This window comes from Capricornis sumatraensis, chromosome X (genome assembly GCF_032405125.1).
Source record: "Capricornis sumatraensis isolate serow.1 chromosome X, serow.2, whole genome shotgun sequence".
NCBI lineage: Eukaryota > Metazoa > Chordata > Mammalia > Artiodactyla > Bovidae > Capricornis > Capricornis sumatraensis.
Window position 1 is genome coordinate 65,993,631 of NC_091092.1, and position 17,012 is coordinate 66,010,642.

The following is a 17,012-nucleotide window of genomic DNA, read 5'->3' on the forward strand; positions in this document are numbered from 1 at the left end:
AGCTTGAACATCTGGAAGTTCATATTTCACATATTGCTGAAGCCTGGCTTGGAGAATTTTGAGCATTACTTTACTAGCATGTGAGATGAGTGCAATTGCGCAGTAGTTTGAGCATTCTTTGGCATTGCCTTTCTTTGGAATTGGAATGAAAATTGACCTTTTCCAGTCCTGTGGCCACTGCTGAGTTTTCCAAATTTGCTGGCATATTGAATGTAGCACTTTCACAGCATCATCTTTCAGGGTTTGAAACAGCTCCCCTGGAATTCCATCACCTCCACTAGCTTTGTTCATAGTGTTGCTTTCCAAGACCCACTTGACTTCACATTCCAGGATGTCTGGCTCTAGATGAGTGATCACACCATCATGATTATCTGGGTCGTGAAGATCTTTTTTCTACAGTTCTTCCGTGTATTCTTGCCACCTCTTCTTAATATCTTCTGCTTCTGTTAGGTCCATACCATTTCTGTCTTTTATTCAGCCCATCTTTGCAAGAAATGTTCCCTTGGTATCTCTAATTTTCTTGAAGAGATCTCTAGTCTTTCCCATTCTGTTGTTTTCCTCTATTTCTTTGCATTGATCGCTGAAGAAGGCTTTCTTATCTCTCCTTGCTGTTCTCTGGAACTCTGCATTCAGATGCTTATATCTTTCCTTTTCTCCTTTGCTTTTCGCCTCTCTTCTTTTCACAGCTATTTGTAAGGCCTCCTCAGACAGCCATTTTGCTTTTTTGCCTTTCTTTTCCGTGGGGATGGTCTTGATCCCTGTCTCCTGGACAATGTCACGAACCTCATTCCATAGTTCATCAGGCACTCTATCTCTCAGATCTAGGCCCTTAAATCTATTTCTCACTTCCACTGTATAATCATAAGGGATTTGATTTAGGTCATACCTGAATGGTCTAGCGGTTTTCCCTACTTTCTTCAATTTGAGTCTGAATTTGGTAATAAGGAGCTCATGATCTGAGCCACAGTCAGCTCCTGGTCTTGTTTTTGTTGACTGTATAGAGCTTCTCCATCTTTGGCTGCAAAGAATATAATCAGTCTGATTTCAGTGTTGACCATCTGGTGATGTCCATGTGTGGAATCTTCTCTTGTGTGGTTGGAAGAGGGTGTTTGCTATGACCAGTGCATTATCTTGGCAAAATTCTATTAGTCTTTGCCCTGCTTCATTCTGTATTCCAAGGCCAAATTTTCCTGTTACTCCAGGTGTTTCTTGACTTCCTACTTTTGCATTCCAGTCCCCTATAATGAAAAGGACATCTTTTTTGGGTGTTAGTTCTAAAAGGTCTTGTAATTCTTCATAGAACTGTTCAACTTCAGCTTCTTCAGCATTACTGGTTGGGGCATAGACTTGGATAACTGTGAAGCTGAATGGTTTGCCTTGGAGATGAACAGAGATCATTCTGTCGCTTTTGAAATTGCATCCAAGTACTGCATTTTGGACTGTTTTGTTGACCATGATAGCTACTCCATTTCTTCTGAGGGATTCCTGCCCGCAGTAGTAGATATAATGGTCATCTGAGTCAAATTCACCCATTCCAGTCCATTTTAGTTCGCTGATTCCTAGAATGTCGACATTCACCCTTGCCATCTCTTGTTTGACCACTTCCAATTTGCCTTGATTCATGGACCTGACATTCCAGGTTCCTATGTAATATTGCTCTTCACAGCATTGGACCTTGCTTCTACCACCAGTCAGATCCACAGCTGGGTATTGTTTTTGCTTTGGCTCCATCCCTTCATTCTTTCTGGAATTATACTAACACATATATATGGAATTTGGAAAGATGGTAACAATGACCCTGTATGCAAGACAGCAAAAGAGACACAGATGTAAAGAACAGTCTTTTGGACTCTGTGGGAGAAATTGAGGGTGGGATGATTTGAGAGAATAACATTGGAACATATATATTATCATATGTGAAACAGATCTCCAATCTAGGTTCGATGAATGAAACAGTGTGCTCAGGGCTTTTGCCCTTGGATGACCCTGAGGCATGGGATGGGGAGGGAGGTGGGAGGAGGGGTTCAGGATGGGGAACACATGTATACCCATGGCTGATTCATGTCAGTGTGGGAAACACCACTACAGTATTGTAAAGTAATTAGCTTCCAATTAAAATAAATAAATTAAAGAAAAAGAAATGTCCTCTCACCATGGGGTTGGGGATAATGTTTAGTCATGTGTAGACACCTAGTTTAAATAGAAGGAAGGAACAAATGTGTAGTTTAAAATAAGCTCTTACATTCATGGAGAGATTTTTACAGTAGGCTTTCTTTGTTTTTAGCATTTTTATAAATAATTGAAGAGTCAGCATAGTAACTCCGAGTTGCTTCCCAATTTATAGTTGACATTGAGAGCTTGTAGATAGTAAAATATAATACTAAGCTAAAGAGTATTATCTGAAGGACTGTTTTAGAAGGCAGAAAAATGGAATACAAGACTATATCTCTAAGAAGATGGCTGCACACATATATTTCAACTCATTGAAGAGATCCAGGAGTCATTATGTAGGGTTCTCTGAAGATACTTGCCTTGAATATTCATGTATCTGCATTCAGAAGGATCTACATAATTCTGGATGTAATCAGAAAAATCTGTTATTGCCTGATTCACAATTGATACCTCTTTACCTGTGTTATTTGTACAATTTGAGTTTTGAAGATTAGGTGGCAAATGGATCAAGGATTTGAAAGAGGATTATTTAAATAAGAGATGAGTACATCATATCAAGTCTAGCTCAGTTGCTCAGTCATGTCTGACTCTTTGTGACCCCATAGACCCCATAGGGTCCAGCCTGCCATGCTCCTCTGTCTGTGGGATTGTCCTGGCTAGAATACTGGAGTGGATTGTCATTTCCTCCTCCAGGGCATCTTCCTGACCCAGGGATCGAACCTGTTAACCCATGTCTCCTGCGTCTCCTGCAGCGGAAAGCAGTGAGCCACCTGGGAAGCCCGAGGATATCAACAGAGAAAGTCTGAGAAAGGAAATTAAAGGAAATCTCATGAAGAGCATAAGTTGGTTTACTGTAGACTTGTTTGCTACATCCCAAAAGTGAACAAAAGGCTTTCTTTTGAATTTGAAATATCTGTATTTTTTATTTTTTTTGAATTTAAAATATCTGTTTTTAAATGAATTTGCTTTTGCAGGCATGTGGCAAATAAGAAACATGAGGCTATTAGCCTGCATGTTCAGACTGAAAAGTTCAATTTTATCAACAACTTAGTTTAAATTATAGTTTGTTTAAAGAGTAGTCAGTAAATACCAGTGCTTTCTCATCAAAAGCTCTGTGGATATCATTGTGATAGGCTATACTGAAGAATCGTTGAATTGACAAAGTGATTCTGACACTTATATAACCCAGGGAGCCATTTTACACAAGAACTGTAGCTACAGAACCTAGGTCGTGACCCCAGCATGTAAATTGACCCCCAATACTTTGGGAAGACTTTATTTTTAAAAAATTGAATTATGACTTGTACTCTATAATTTGTGCTAATTTATTCTGGGCCCCTGGTGCAGTTATTAATACAGATCTGTTTCTGTCATCCAATACATAGTTTTATTGTGACTTTTCCTATAGAAGGTTAAATTACAGGTGGAAAAGCTGGGGAAATAAAAGAGAATATATCATCCACAGAATGTCACCAAGAACAGAGAAAGCTAGATATATGGCTGAGATCTATAAAATAGGGACAGTTTCTGGGAGTGAGCTTTATGAAGGCTATACATTGCTTTTTGACAGCTTTTCCTAAGTTAAGCATGATGATAATGCCTTCCCAGAGTGATACCAGTGCCTAAAGGGCAGTCCATCTGCCCACAACTTTTTCAGTGAGTGTGATACTTGCATCAAAAGATCCACTGCACTCAGATACTTGTATCATATAATTTCTTGAATTATCAACAGTGTTGTACCCTTCCAAGTACATGGTAACTCCTTGAAAGCACAGAAACTAATCTCTTCATCATGTCCTCCCATGTAGAAATTAGTATGAAATAGTAATTTTAAAGGATGGTCAGGAGTTATGGTCACTGAGTTGGTAAGACTTAGCTGACCCTAATAACCACAGCCCAGGTGAAAGAAGAGCGTTTCTGCAGAAGCCCTTCAAAGCACTTATTGTACAGCAATACTGTTATCAGACTTGAGCAGTAACATTTGATTGTCACATATTTCAGAGGGGAGACTGCTCTCATGGATAGGTGTATTACCTTAAATTTGTCTTCAGGAAGACATCTTCCTGCTACATCTAGTCCATCAGCAATTCTTATCAGATTTATGTCTTAACTATGTCCCCAGTCTCTCCACTTCATCTCTCTTGCCATGACCCTGCTTCAGACCAGCATCATCTCTCGCTGGTCTACTGCAGACATAACTGGCCTCCCCTTTTCTACTCTTGCCCCATTGACAATTCTCTCAACAGCAGCCAGGCTCATTTTTTTTTTTTTTTAATAAAAATCTGATTATGTCACCGTCCTACTCAAAATCTTCTGGTGGTTTCTCATTGTAAAATTTAAAGTCTTCACTCTAACCTTTGAAGCCCTGCATGGTCAAGCCCCTGCAGGGGGTCTGTGACCCCATTTCATGTGATATTTCTCACTAGTCACTATGTTCAGCCCTGCTGGCTCTCTCTGTCTCTTTCCCTCAAATACACCGAGCTACTCTGCACTTCTACATTTTCAAATTTGCTGTTTCTTCTGCTAAGTATATTCTTCCTCCAGATCTCCACATGGTTCATTTCTACTTGTCACCTAGGTCTTTACTCAAATGTCAGTGCCTCAAAGAAGAATTATCCTGTGTAATCCTGATTATCCTGTCTAATGTTCAAACCCGTGCATCACCCTCACATTATCCTGTTTTATTGTTTCAGAACATGTCACTATCTTCTATTACCTTATTTCTTGTTTACTGTCTCTGTTGTACACTAGATAAGTTGTGTGTCAACAGGGACAGCATTTGTCTTGTTGACTTTTGTATCCCTGATATCCAGAACTACAGTTGATACATAGTAGGCCTAGTTTCATAAATATTGGGGAATGAAGAGGTAAATCTCAGTGCTTATGAGGATCAGCAGTTCTCTTGCAACTGTCACAGTTTCCTCTGGGGAAGGTAGTTGACTTCACCAGGTACCCAAGTTGCTTAAATTGTATTAGAAGAAACTACAGGCCTTGAACACCCAGAGGCAGATTGTCACACTCAGTATCAACAACTTCAGATACACAGATGATACCACCTCTAATGGCAGAAAGCAAAGAGGAACTAAAGAGCTTCTTGATGAAGATGAAAGAGGAGACTGATAAAGCTGGCTTAAAACCCAGAAAACTAAGAAAACTCAGAAAACTAAGATCATGGCATCTGGTCACATCTCTGTATGGCAAATAGAAGGGGAAAAAGTATAAACTTTCAGATTTTATTTTCTTGGGCTCCAAAATCACTGTGGACAGTGACTGCAGCCATAAAATTAAAAGATGCTTGCTTCTTAAGAGGAAAGCTATGTCTAATTTAAACAACCTATTAAAAAGTAGAGACATCACTTTGCCAACATCATTTTGTCTGTATAGTCAAAGCTGTGGTTTTTGCAGTAGTTATGTACAATTGTGAGAGTTGGACCATAAAGTATGCTGAGCATCGAAGAATTGAAGCTTTCGAACTGTGATGCTGAAGAAGACTCTTGAGAGTCCCTTGGACAGCAAGGAGATCAAACCAATAAATCGTAAAGAAAATCAATGCTGAATATTCATTGGAAGTACTGATGCTGAATCTCCAATACTTTGGCCACCTGATGGGAAGAGCTGACTCATTGAAAAAGACCCTGCTGCTGGGAAAGATTGAGGGCAGGAGGAAAAAGGGGTAACAGAGGATGGTTGGATGGCATCACTGACTCAATGGACATGAGTTTGAGAAAACTCCGGGGGATAGTGAAGGACAGGGAAGTCTGATGTGCTGCAGTCCATGAAGTTGAAGAGTTGGACACGACTTAGTGGCTGAACAGTAACATTCCAACAATGTAAGAGATTAAGTCAACTGTACAGTTAGATGTTGTAGTCCTTGTAAGACCACCCATACTTCTGACACTGTCTACACATTTGGGGTATTCACAAAACCAGTCTCAGTTTTGGTGGTTCATTAGAAGGACTCCCAGAACTCACTAAAAGCTATTAACCCACAGTTATGCTTTATTGCAGGGAATGGGTATAAATTGAGATCAGTCAAGGGAAGAAGTGTATAAGATAGAGTTCAGGGTGGCTCCAAATGTCGGGCTTTCGGTTGTCCTCTCCCCATGGAGTTAGGGCAGTATTACTCTCCTGGTATTGTTGTATAGAAGTATTCACAAAGGATGGCTAAACAGGGAAGCTCAGCTGAGCTTCATCTGTCCAGAACTTTCATTGGAGCTCCATCATTCAAGTGTGACTGATTTACCCATGGAGCTGATTTCAGTCTCCAGCCCCACCAGAGGTTAACTGATATCACAGTTCCCAAAGTCTCCATCCTAAATCAAACTTTGATCTTTCTTAGTCTTAGGCTAGTCCTTACTCTAAGACTCTGTGGTATGGCCAGTCCCCACCATAAGTCATATTGTTAAGACTGTCTGGTGACCCAAAGCCTACGGACAAACAAGGACATGTCTTTCAGGCTTGGCATTTCAAGGGCTTAGAAACCACTTCTGAGAGGACAAAGACAAAGGCTAGATGTCTTTATGGGCCAGGTTAAATTATTTATCACACATATGAATATACTATATTTTCTTTGGTTCATTCTCCTCTTGATGGATATTTGGGTTAAATGTGATGTATATCAAATAGTACCTATTTATTTAATGAATGAATGCTTTATGTAATACTGTGTGCCAAGCACTGTGTAGCTTCTTTTCAAATATTAACTCATTTAATTTCCAGAAGAATCCTATATGAGATAAATACTATTATTCTCATTATACAGATGAAGAAAATAGGATACTGAAAGGTCACATAACTGCAAGATAGACTAGCTGGGATATAAACTCAGACAGTCAGAATACTTTCTCATAACCACTATGATTTGCTGTCTAAGAAACAATACAGAAAAAATATATATTTATGCACATCTTTTGTATATATATCTGAGAGTCTGTAAGATTTATACCTAATAGTCAAAATGTTGCACTCTTGATGAAAGTGAAAGAGGAGAGTGAAAAAGTTGGCTTAAAGCTCAACATTCAGAAAACGAAGATCATGGCATCTGGTCCCATCACTTCATGGGAAATAGATGGGGAAACAATGGAAACAGTTTCAGACTTTATTTTTTTGGGCTCCAAAATTAATGCAGATGGTGACTGCAGCCATGAAATTAAAAGACACTTCCTCCTTGGAAGGAAAGTTATGACCAACCTAGATAGCACATTGAAAAGCAGAGACATTACTTTGCCAACAAAGGTCCATCGAGTCAAGGCTATGGTTTTTCCAGTGGTCATGTATGAACGTGAGAGTTGGACTGTGAAGGAAAGGTCCATCGAGTCAAGGCTATGGTTTTTCCAGTGGTCATGTATGAACGTGAGAGTTGGACTGTGTAGGAAGCTGAGTGCTGAAGAACTGATACTTTTGAACTGTGGTGTTGGAGAAGACTCTTGAGAGTCCTTTAGACTGCAAGGAGATCCAACCAGTCCATTCTGAAGGAGATCATCCCTGGGATTTCTTTGGAAGGAATGATGCTAAAGCCGAGACTCCAGTACTTTGGCCACCTGATGCGAAGAGTTGACTCATTGGAAAAGACTCTGATGCTGGGAGGAATTGGGGGCAGGAGGAGAAGGGAACGACAGAGGATGAGATGGCTAGATGGCATCACTGACTCGATGGATGTGAATCTGAGTGAACTCTGGGAGTTGGTGATGGACAGGGAGGCCTGGCGTGCTGCAATTCATGGGGTCGCAAAGAGTCAGACACCATTGAGCAACTGAACTGAACTGAACAGAGACATATGCATCTTTGACTTTATTAGACATGGCCAAAGTATTATCCAAACTGATATTATTATTATTATTATTATTATTATTATTATTTTTACTTTACAATATTGTATTGGTTTTGCCAAACTGATATTTTTAAAATAATTTGTAAGATATTTTTTATATCTTTCCTAGTCCATGGCTTTTCACTTTCTTTTTTTGTCCAGATGTTTATCATTAAAAAATGCTTTTTGTCAACATTTTCTCTACAATTTAGCCTTTTGTATCTTATTTAAGAAATATTTCTTTCCCCTGAACTCAAATATATATGCTCATATATTCTAGAAGCTTTGTCTTTTATATTTATACTTTCATCTACCTGGGATTGATTCTGTATATGGTATAAATCAGTTGTCTCAAAACCACTTGTTCAGTGATCCATTCTTTCCCCACTGGTCTGTAATGCCACCTCTGTCATAATCATTTTCACATACTTATGGCTTTTATATTAAGAGACACCCTGCTGGCTCAGACAGTAAAGCATCTGCCTACAATGTCAGAGACCCAGGTTCAATCCCTGGGTTGGGAAGATCTCCTGGAGAAGAAAATGGCAACGCACTCCAGTATTCTTGCCTGGAAAATCCCATGGACAGAGGAACCTGGCCGGCTATAATCCATGGGGTCACAAAGAGTTAGACACGACTGAACGACTTCACTTTCACTTTCATTGGTCTTATATTAGTTTGCTATCACTGCCATAATAAATCGCCATAAGCTTATTAGCTTAAAACAATGCAAGTGTGTTGTCTCACAGTCCTGGGTGTCTGAAGCCTAAAATGAATAGGCTGGGCTCCTTCTATCTTGGGGCTGTAGGAGAGAATCTATTTCTTGTCTTTTCCAGCTTATAAAAGCCCCCTGCATTCCTTGACTTGTGACCCCCTTTCAGCAGTGGTATGATTCTGACCTCTGCTTCCATCTGTAAATCTTCACTGACTTTGACCTTTCTGCTTCCTCTTTTAAGATACCTTTCTGATGACATTGCATCCACTGGGATAATCTAGGATAATTTCTTCATCTCATGATCTTTAATTTAATCACATCTTCAGAGATCCTCTTGCTTTGTAAGAGAACATATCCACCGGTTCCAGGGATTAGGATGTGGACATCTGTGATGGGAGCATTATTCAGTCTACCACAGTCTTCTTCCTGGGCTTTCCATCATTCTTAATGTTTTTAATCCATCCCTTTTTAGTATACTCATTATAACTATCTGAATAAGGTTTAGTGGGAATCTATTCCTTCTATTTGTTATGTCCGTTAATTCTCACTTAGGATAAGATGCATTTCTTCATCTGTTATTTTAGATTATAGGCTCATCATAAGGGAACTCTGTTTTTGATAATTTCATGTAGCCTGGATTGAGGTCATATTGTTCTAGAAAGTTTTAGCAGTTGCTTCCACAAAATTTCCCAGGGTACTACTGACCCAGGTGGGGCCAGTGGTAAAGATTCAGCCTGCGAATGCATAAGACACAAGAGACGTGGGTTCGATCCCTGGGTCAGGAAGATCCCCTGGAGTAGGAAGTGGCAACCCACTCCATTATTCTTGCATGGAGAATTCCATGGACAGAGGAGCCTAGCAGGTTAGTCTTTGGGGCTGCAAAGAGTCAGACACAGCTGAGCTGTTGAGCACACACATTGGCACAGAGCCATTTTTCATGATGTTTTATTGGTTAGTGAGTGAAGTTGCTCAGTCAGAGTTTCTCAAATCATGTAATAGTGTAATTTCAGATTTCCAGTCTATGTGAGAGAAGACCACTGGTTATAAATACAGAAGAATATACATCCTTGCAGATGGATTCTTTACCGCTGAGCCATCATGGACACCTACATAGGGCTTTAGATAAAACCATTTAATGTTTTCTCTTTTGTAGTCACTGGATTTTCCCCCTTGATCACCTTTTCACTAAAGTATAGTCCTTTAAGGATCCAGATATTATTAGAGTATATCTCACTACTCTGCTCTCTACTCTACTTTCTCACTACTCTACTCTCTATTCTCTACAGCGAGTAGAGAATTCTGTACTCCCTGCTTTGTTTGAATCCTAAGGCCTCTCCTTTCCCTACATGGGCATTAAAACTCCAGCCCCTAGATTCATGAGTTAGACAAACTCCTTAGAGCTTCTGTAGCATTAACTCCTGTGCTTATTGCTCTGATTTTCAGTTCCTGATTTAGTTTGTGCTTACTTTTATGGTAAGTAAAATTTCCAGAGCCTTCCCAGCTTGTTTTTCCCTTAGCATTTCTTTGTGGTCACTTCTGTTGTGGAGGGGTCTCATCCATCACCTCCTGAGGTTATTTGTAGCCTATATACCTTAGGTAGTCAGTAGCTGGTTTGGGAATGGGGGATAACTGAGCTTTGCTTATTGATACTTTCAGCTTGGTCACAATTCTAGGTTTTCATGTTGTATTATTAGCACTAATACCTCTGCTGCATTAAAATATTAATCTTATCTCTGAGATATTCTTAATACCATGATAGAAAAGATAATAAATTATCAATATCTTTTTTTCTCTAAGACCAGTTAAATTTATTAGATGTTAAATATTTTAAAAAACTTTATGTTACCTTAATTTTCAACTCAAGAATTCTAATCCTCATTTTCCTATTCTCTTCCTAGAATGTGTGCAGTGTTTGGTGGAATCTATTGTCTTCGCCACTCAGTACAGTGCCTTGTTGTGGACAAAGAATCTGGAAAGTAAGGATGATATAAGTTACCTTCCTATATTTACACCCCCAAGCACAAGTGAAAAGTGCTAAAGTCGATTTTTAAAAAAATGATTCTTCAAAGATCCTCCTTGGTATTAATAACATATCAACCTTGATTAAAAGTAATTTGTGTTTAGATCCTCCAGAACAAGGAAAGTGAGTTCAGAATATAGAAACTAAATTAATTTCCCTGCAATATGACTATAGGTCCTGATCATCCAAGCTCAGAAGACAAATCATTTCAGCTGCCGGGGGTGAGTGATGAGTGATGTTAGTTTTCCTTGTGGCCTTACCTCCTCTAATTGATTTTCATCAGATGACAACAAAGCCCTCTGTTATTGCATTTTTAAAAATGGATCTCACCTAAAGACTCATCAGATTAATCTCTGCTGATAATGCATGTCACTCCAAGAGAAAAGACTTTAATGATTTTTAGGTAGATTGTTGTCATAAACTATGCTGCCCTGTTATCTGAGGATGAATTTCTTTACAACCGTATCAGGCCTGCAGGCTGGTTTAGGACTGAAATAAGAATGTACCTACTTTTAAACAAAGCTGAACATGATCTCTTTATCTGTTCATTTTTATATTTAAGATTTATTTTTCTAGGATTTATTATTCAGTTACTAAAATGTGTTATTGTCTAAATTACACTAAGTAGTATTTTTTTTTTTTTTATTTCTGGGCTTTACATTTAAATGTAAATGGGTTAACTGCATCAAATTTTAGGAGCTGTTTATTTATTTATTTTTTTATTTTATTTTATTTTTTATTTATGTTTAGGAGCTGTTTAAATTGCTATGTATTTTTATTTTTTTAAGGATTTACTGATCCATATCTCTTGTGTGACTGTTTTTAGGGATATATAAAGAAGTAGTATTGTTCAGGTCATAAAATGCCTTAATATCTAGACCTAGAATCTTAAAAATATAAAATTTATTTTTTGTTTTTTCATTTTACAATAATTTTGTATAATCTAAGTAGCATAAAGTGTTAATTTCTTATAGACCAGTTATAGTGCAATAACTAGTATTTTGAGATATGGTGGAGAACAAATTCAACTAGAATATGTAATATTTAGACAAGCAAAGTAATTATCTAGTATAAGATAAAATAGACACATGGTTTAAAAGCATATAATTATCTTTAGCACTTTAACAGAAAGGTACTACATAAGTGAAACATTAATAATCTACAGTGAAAAATCTATCCCACAGGCCCAAGATATATTGATACATGAGGGCTCTCTAGAGGTTCATGAAGGAATAGTTGTCTTTATGATTCTTAGAGTCATTTTCCCTTATGCATTCATTTTGAAGCATGAGTATGTATCCATGATGGAAAGCTAGATAATGAATTGCTTGTTTGGTGCTTATTTACTTAGATCCTTTCACTTTTTGGAGGTCTCATTCCAGTCCTACAGGTTACTCTTAGTGACATGAAGAATTCTGTTAGTACAGTAAAAAGGATCTGTTGTACTAAAGGCTGCATTTACCTTAACTTTGACTTAGTTCTTATTACAAACTCTAAATAGAGGAACTCTTCTTTGTGGTCTGCTGCAGATTTCGGACTGCAATAGATAGCTGAGGGCTCAGGCTCTAAAGACCAAAGTTTGGTAGTCAAATTTTAATGTGTCTGTAAATCACTAGGTAATAGGTAAACTTCTAAAACAAAATGCCCATTTCTGTGCCTCATGCTGGCAGAGTGAAATTGGATACTGTGCTTAGAGTGGACCCAGGAAATTTGCAGTTTTAAGGAACACCTCCAGCTGAATATTATGTAGGTACTCCTTAGATGAAACTGAGAAACACTGATCTGTAAGGTAAAGTTCAAGATTTAGCCACTGGTACTATGTTCCATGATGGACTAGGCACTCTAGGTCTTAATTCATTTCTTTTGTATCTTTGTAGAAAGACCTTAAACATAGTAATTATTCTTTAACAACTCTTAAGGCATGCAATGGTCAGGTAACCCTGGAGTAAAAGGAGACCGGGAACTCTGTCACTGCCATGAGGGACAGTGGGCAAGTCACTTGTCTCTGGGCCAGTTCCTTTGGCTATGAGTTAGATGGACTCTGTGGTAGTTTTCAGGTCTCCTCCCAGATATGACATGCTTTAGTTGAGTTACTGAAAGTACTTAGAAAGTACTTAATTTTTCCTTAGTACTTAGAAATAAATTATCTTAAAATGTTTTATATGCCCAAATATAGTCCATTCTCACATATTGGGTAATCTTCAGTCCAGTGAAAAATTTAAAAAAATGTTAGAACAGGTTGTATGTGTCTATTTTAATGAATGTAAATGAAATCGCAAAATGGCTACTGATACTGTTTATTATTACTTTACTAGAATGTCAGTTTTCCAATGACTATCTTTTTATTGTCCATCTTGGGGTGTTTACGATATAGCCATTTTGTATTCTGTGTATGATTCTCATATTGGAAAACTTATTCCAAGCCATAAATATTTATTTCGTTAATAGTGGGACAGTTAAAAATTTGACCTGCATTTATAATATTCATGATATGTAGAGTATTCTCACTATACTAAATTGTATAAGTGATCTTTAAAAAGTTTCTTTTTAAGAAACAACCAGTACTTCAAAACTGTAAATTCATATCTTCACTAAAAATCCATTGTATCAAGTTAAAGATTCTCTATAAGCATCTAAAGCAAGTATAGACTGAAGTTGACTCAGGCTAATTTATCTTTCCCAAATACTATTACTTTGTCATTCAAAATCAAATAATTGAGAGACCTACCAGTAATAGATATTTTGTCAGGATTTGAATATAAATAAGGGATAATTTTTTGAGGGAAAATCCTTGAGTTTATATTTGGGCATATCCAGCATACATTTCTTTTTAAGCAATCCAGGTTGACTCAAACAATTGTTTATTCTGAATTTTATAGGCTTATTAATCAAGGAATTTGCAAACGTTTGCATTTGTCTCATTTGCCTCCGTATGGTTTTAGATTGTCTTGTCTCCCCTATTTTTCTGTATGGAACACTTGGCATCCTCTTTCCTCTTTGGTGTGGTTAAGAGCTACCCATGCTTCAGGTGCTTAGACCTCATGCTTAGACCTCAGAGGTCTAAGTTTATTTTCTGATCCCACAGACTAGATCAGGAGCCTCTGCCAGCCCCGCAACTCAGGTCCCCCCATAGGATTGTAAATTACCTGTAAGAAAAGGCAGGATCTCACTGCTATGGTATCCCCAGAATCAAGGCAGGTTCCTATCATCCATTATACTCAATAGATTTAAGTTAAAAAAATGAAGATTAAAACTTGATGATATCTTTTTTGTGCTTTTCTTTTCACCTTTCATTGAGGAAAGCAAATAGAAGCATAAATGATCATAGCATTGAGTTTAGCATGGTGATTATACATCAAAGTGTTGTACAAACTTTGAGAGGAGAAATATGAAATATGTAACTAAATTCATACTTATTTTGAGCTATATCTTATTTTTTGTTTTTGTTTAATGTACTTTCCTGAGATACGCTTTGACTGTGCTCTCTTGGCTGTGTTATCCTTGACTCTGCTTTCTTAATTTTTAGAGGACATATGTTTCAGGAGTTCTTTTCTATACACTCTCATTAAATTCTAATACTGAAGCCCTCTGTTGACTGTTTTGGGAAACACTGAATGCTGTTGAGCAGCTTTCTTTTCCTTTGTAGGAATGCTGACCATGTAAAACTCCTGTAAATTTGATTTCACCATTTAGCAATGCAGTATTTGATACTAGCGTAGGGTATGGATGACCTCAGCCAGACATGTCTGTAACCAATAGTCTGAATCTAATTACTTCAGCTAGTGTTCTTGTGAACTTCAGCTGTCTCTCTTACTAGATTTCCTGCTATTACTATTTCTTGAAGATATCTTTTTTTTTTTTTTTCTGATGTCAGGAATAACTGTACCTTTCCCAGGTATTTGGAAGTTAGTAATAAATAGTATGTTAGACTCAGGGTGAGGTGACTGATTCTTAACACCATTTTTCATTAAATAAGAAAATCGCTGAATTTCGTATTTTATTATGTCCCATTTGCAAGATGGTAGTGGTAATATTCTAGATATTTAACCTCTACCAATCACATGCTAGTTGCTATGGGGATAAAGAGATGAATAAAACATGAATCTTGCCCTTGTGTATAAAGATTATAGGCTCTGAAGTCATGTAGGCCTAGATCTGTGCCCTGGCTTCCCCACTTACTAGTTGAGTGAACTTTAGCAAGTTGTTTAACTTCTCTTTGCTTCAGTTTCTTAATCTTTAAAGTGGGACACAACAGTACTTATCTCATTTGGTTATTATGAGTATTAATTGAACAGATAAAGTGTGTAGAATCCATATAGCAAGAGCTTAGTACCTGTTAGCTAATAGTAGTTTTTAATGTAATTGAATACTTTGGAATCCCATAGAGGAGATATATTGGAAAGATCCTTCTGTGCTATGTTAAGGAGTTCAGATTATAATTAATGGTATTTCAGATTATAATGTAGTTTTTTTTAATTTATTTTTTTATTGAAGAATAATTTCTTTACAGAATTTTGTTTTCTATCAAACCTGAACATGAATCAGCCATAGATATACATATATCCCCTCCCTTTTGAACTTCCCTCCCCATCCCACCCCTCTAGGTTGATACAGAGCCCCTATTTGAGTTTCCTGAGCTGTACAGCAAATTCCCGTTGGCTATCTATTTTACATATGGTAATATAGTTATAAATGGGTGAATAACAAGATTAGATTTGTTACTTTTACATTCCATTTCTGTAATTAGAAGTGATTTGGATGAAGCACTGTGATGGAAAGAGATTCTTTACCTGCAAAATCAGAGATTCTGTAATCTTTGTTTCTGTTTCTGCACTATTCACATACATTGAATACTTCCATCATCCATCATGTATTCAGTCATCCATGCACAGTTGTCATCTGTGTGCCAGGCACTGGAGTTATAGCACAATACAAGATAATCATGGTCTTTGTTCTCATGGAGCTTAGAGTCTACCGGGGTACATTAAAGAACAAATAAATTAATTAGATAATTATACATTAAAATCTGTTCAATATGCAGATCTGGCTCTGTCCTTCCCTATGTAAAAAGCTTCAGTGACTTTATATCACTTCAGAATGAAGTCTAAGACCCTTTAACATGACACGTGAGACTCTGGGGTCTGACCTTTGCCTGCCTCTCTCAGTTCATCTGTCTTCTCTCCCTATTTGGTTCCTTGTACTTCTCTTACTTGCCTCTGTTCCCCTGCAAGTGCTGAGCTTCTATTGAAATGTTCTTATTTGCTTGCTTTAACTGGTTTTAACTGCTTTTAAAGCAGCTAATGTATCACTTCCTCCAAAGAACATTCCCTAATACTCTGCTGCTCCCCCCACCACCAAGCTTTCACCTCTTAGAACAGTGCTTGGTACATAGTTGTTATGCCACACACATATGGCATAAACATTATGTTTAACAAATAAACTACCAGCATGCTAACAATCCATTCATTATCTTATTAATTTTAACAAGAGTCTAGGGCAGTGTCAGTGGAGATGTTGAGGAAAGGCTAGTTTCAAGAAGTCTTTATAAGGTGAAATCAAAATTGAGTAGCAGATTAGATGTGGGAAAAGAGATTTCTAAGCTAAGGAAACTCTAGTAACTGCTGGTCATGCCATTAACTGAGACAGGGTTTCCAAGAAGGGAAGCAGGTGAGGAACCATGAAGAATTCAGGTTTGGGGCATGCTGGGTTAAAAAGGCATTTGGAGTCTCTCCAGAAAAAAAGTAGATAATAGTTTAAAATATGAATACAGAGCTTGGGATTGATTACAACAAAGAGCCAAGCCATAGGTTTGGAGTTATAATCATGTTTGAGACTGTTGGAGTAGATATTTACCAAAGAAAAATGAGTAATAGGCGTTTTGGAATGGTTTCATTGAAAAGGTGGCATTTGAAATAATATGTTTGAGAAAGCTTGAAAGGGCATAGTGAGCAGGGGGGATTATTTTGTTTCCTTAAGTTACTGGGAATCTTCTAATCCCTTTAATTAACGTATTATAGAGAATGGATACCTGTTTTAATATTTTTATCTCCTGGACCAAATTCCAGATAAAGAGTTTGCATCTTGCTGATTCTTTTCTTTCTTACCATAATTTTGCTATTTGTGCCCTCATGTTATTGAACCAAGAACTGCATAACTGTTGTGATTTAGAAAGCTCAACTCTAGAAATGTTCTGTCTGGCTTCACTGATTCTTATGATCAGCTTGGTCATTGCACCCTGTAACTGGGAACTCCTATCATGTTCCTCCTCAATTTACTATTTATGGGGCTCAGCAAGG

General features: G+C 37.5%; 1 protein-coding gene across 1 annotated transcript in view; it reads left to right on the plus strand.

The window, feature by feature from the left end:
* CHM (CHM Rab escort protein) overlaps positions 1-17,012 on the plus strand; it is a 214,332-nt gene that overhangs the window by 123,360 nt on the left and 73,960 nt on the right. The window contains exon 9 of the mRNA XM_068963181.1: positions 10,595-10,672. Within this exon, the coding sequence (XP_068819282.1) occupies positions 10,595-10,672 (78 nt within the window). The remainder of the gene's footprint in view (positions 1-10,594; positions 10,673-17,012) is intronic.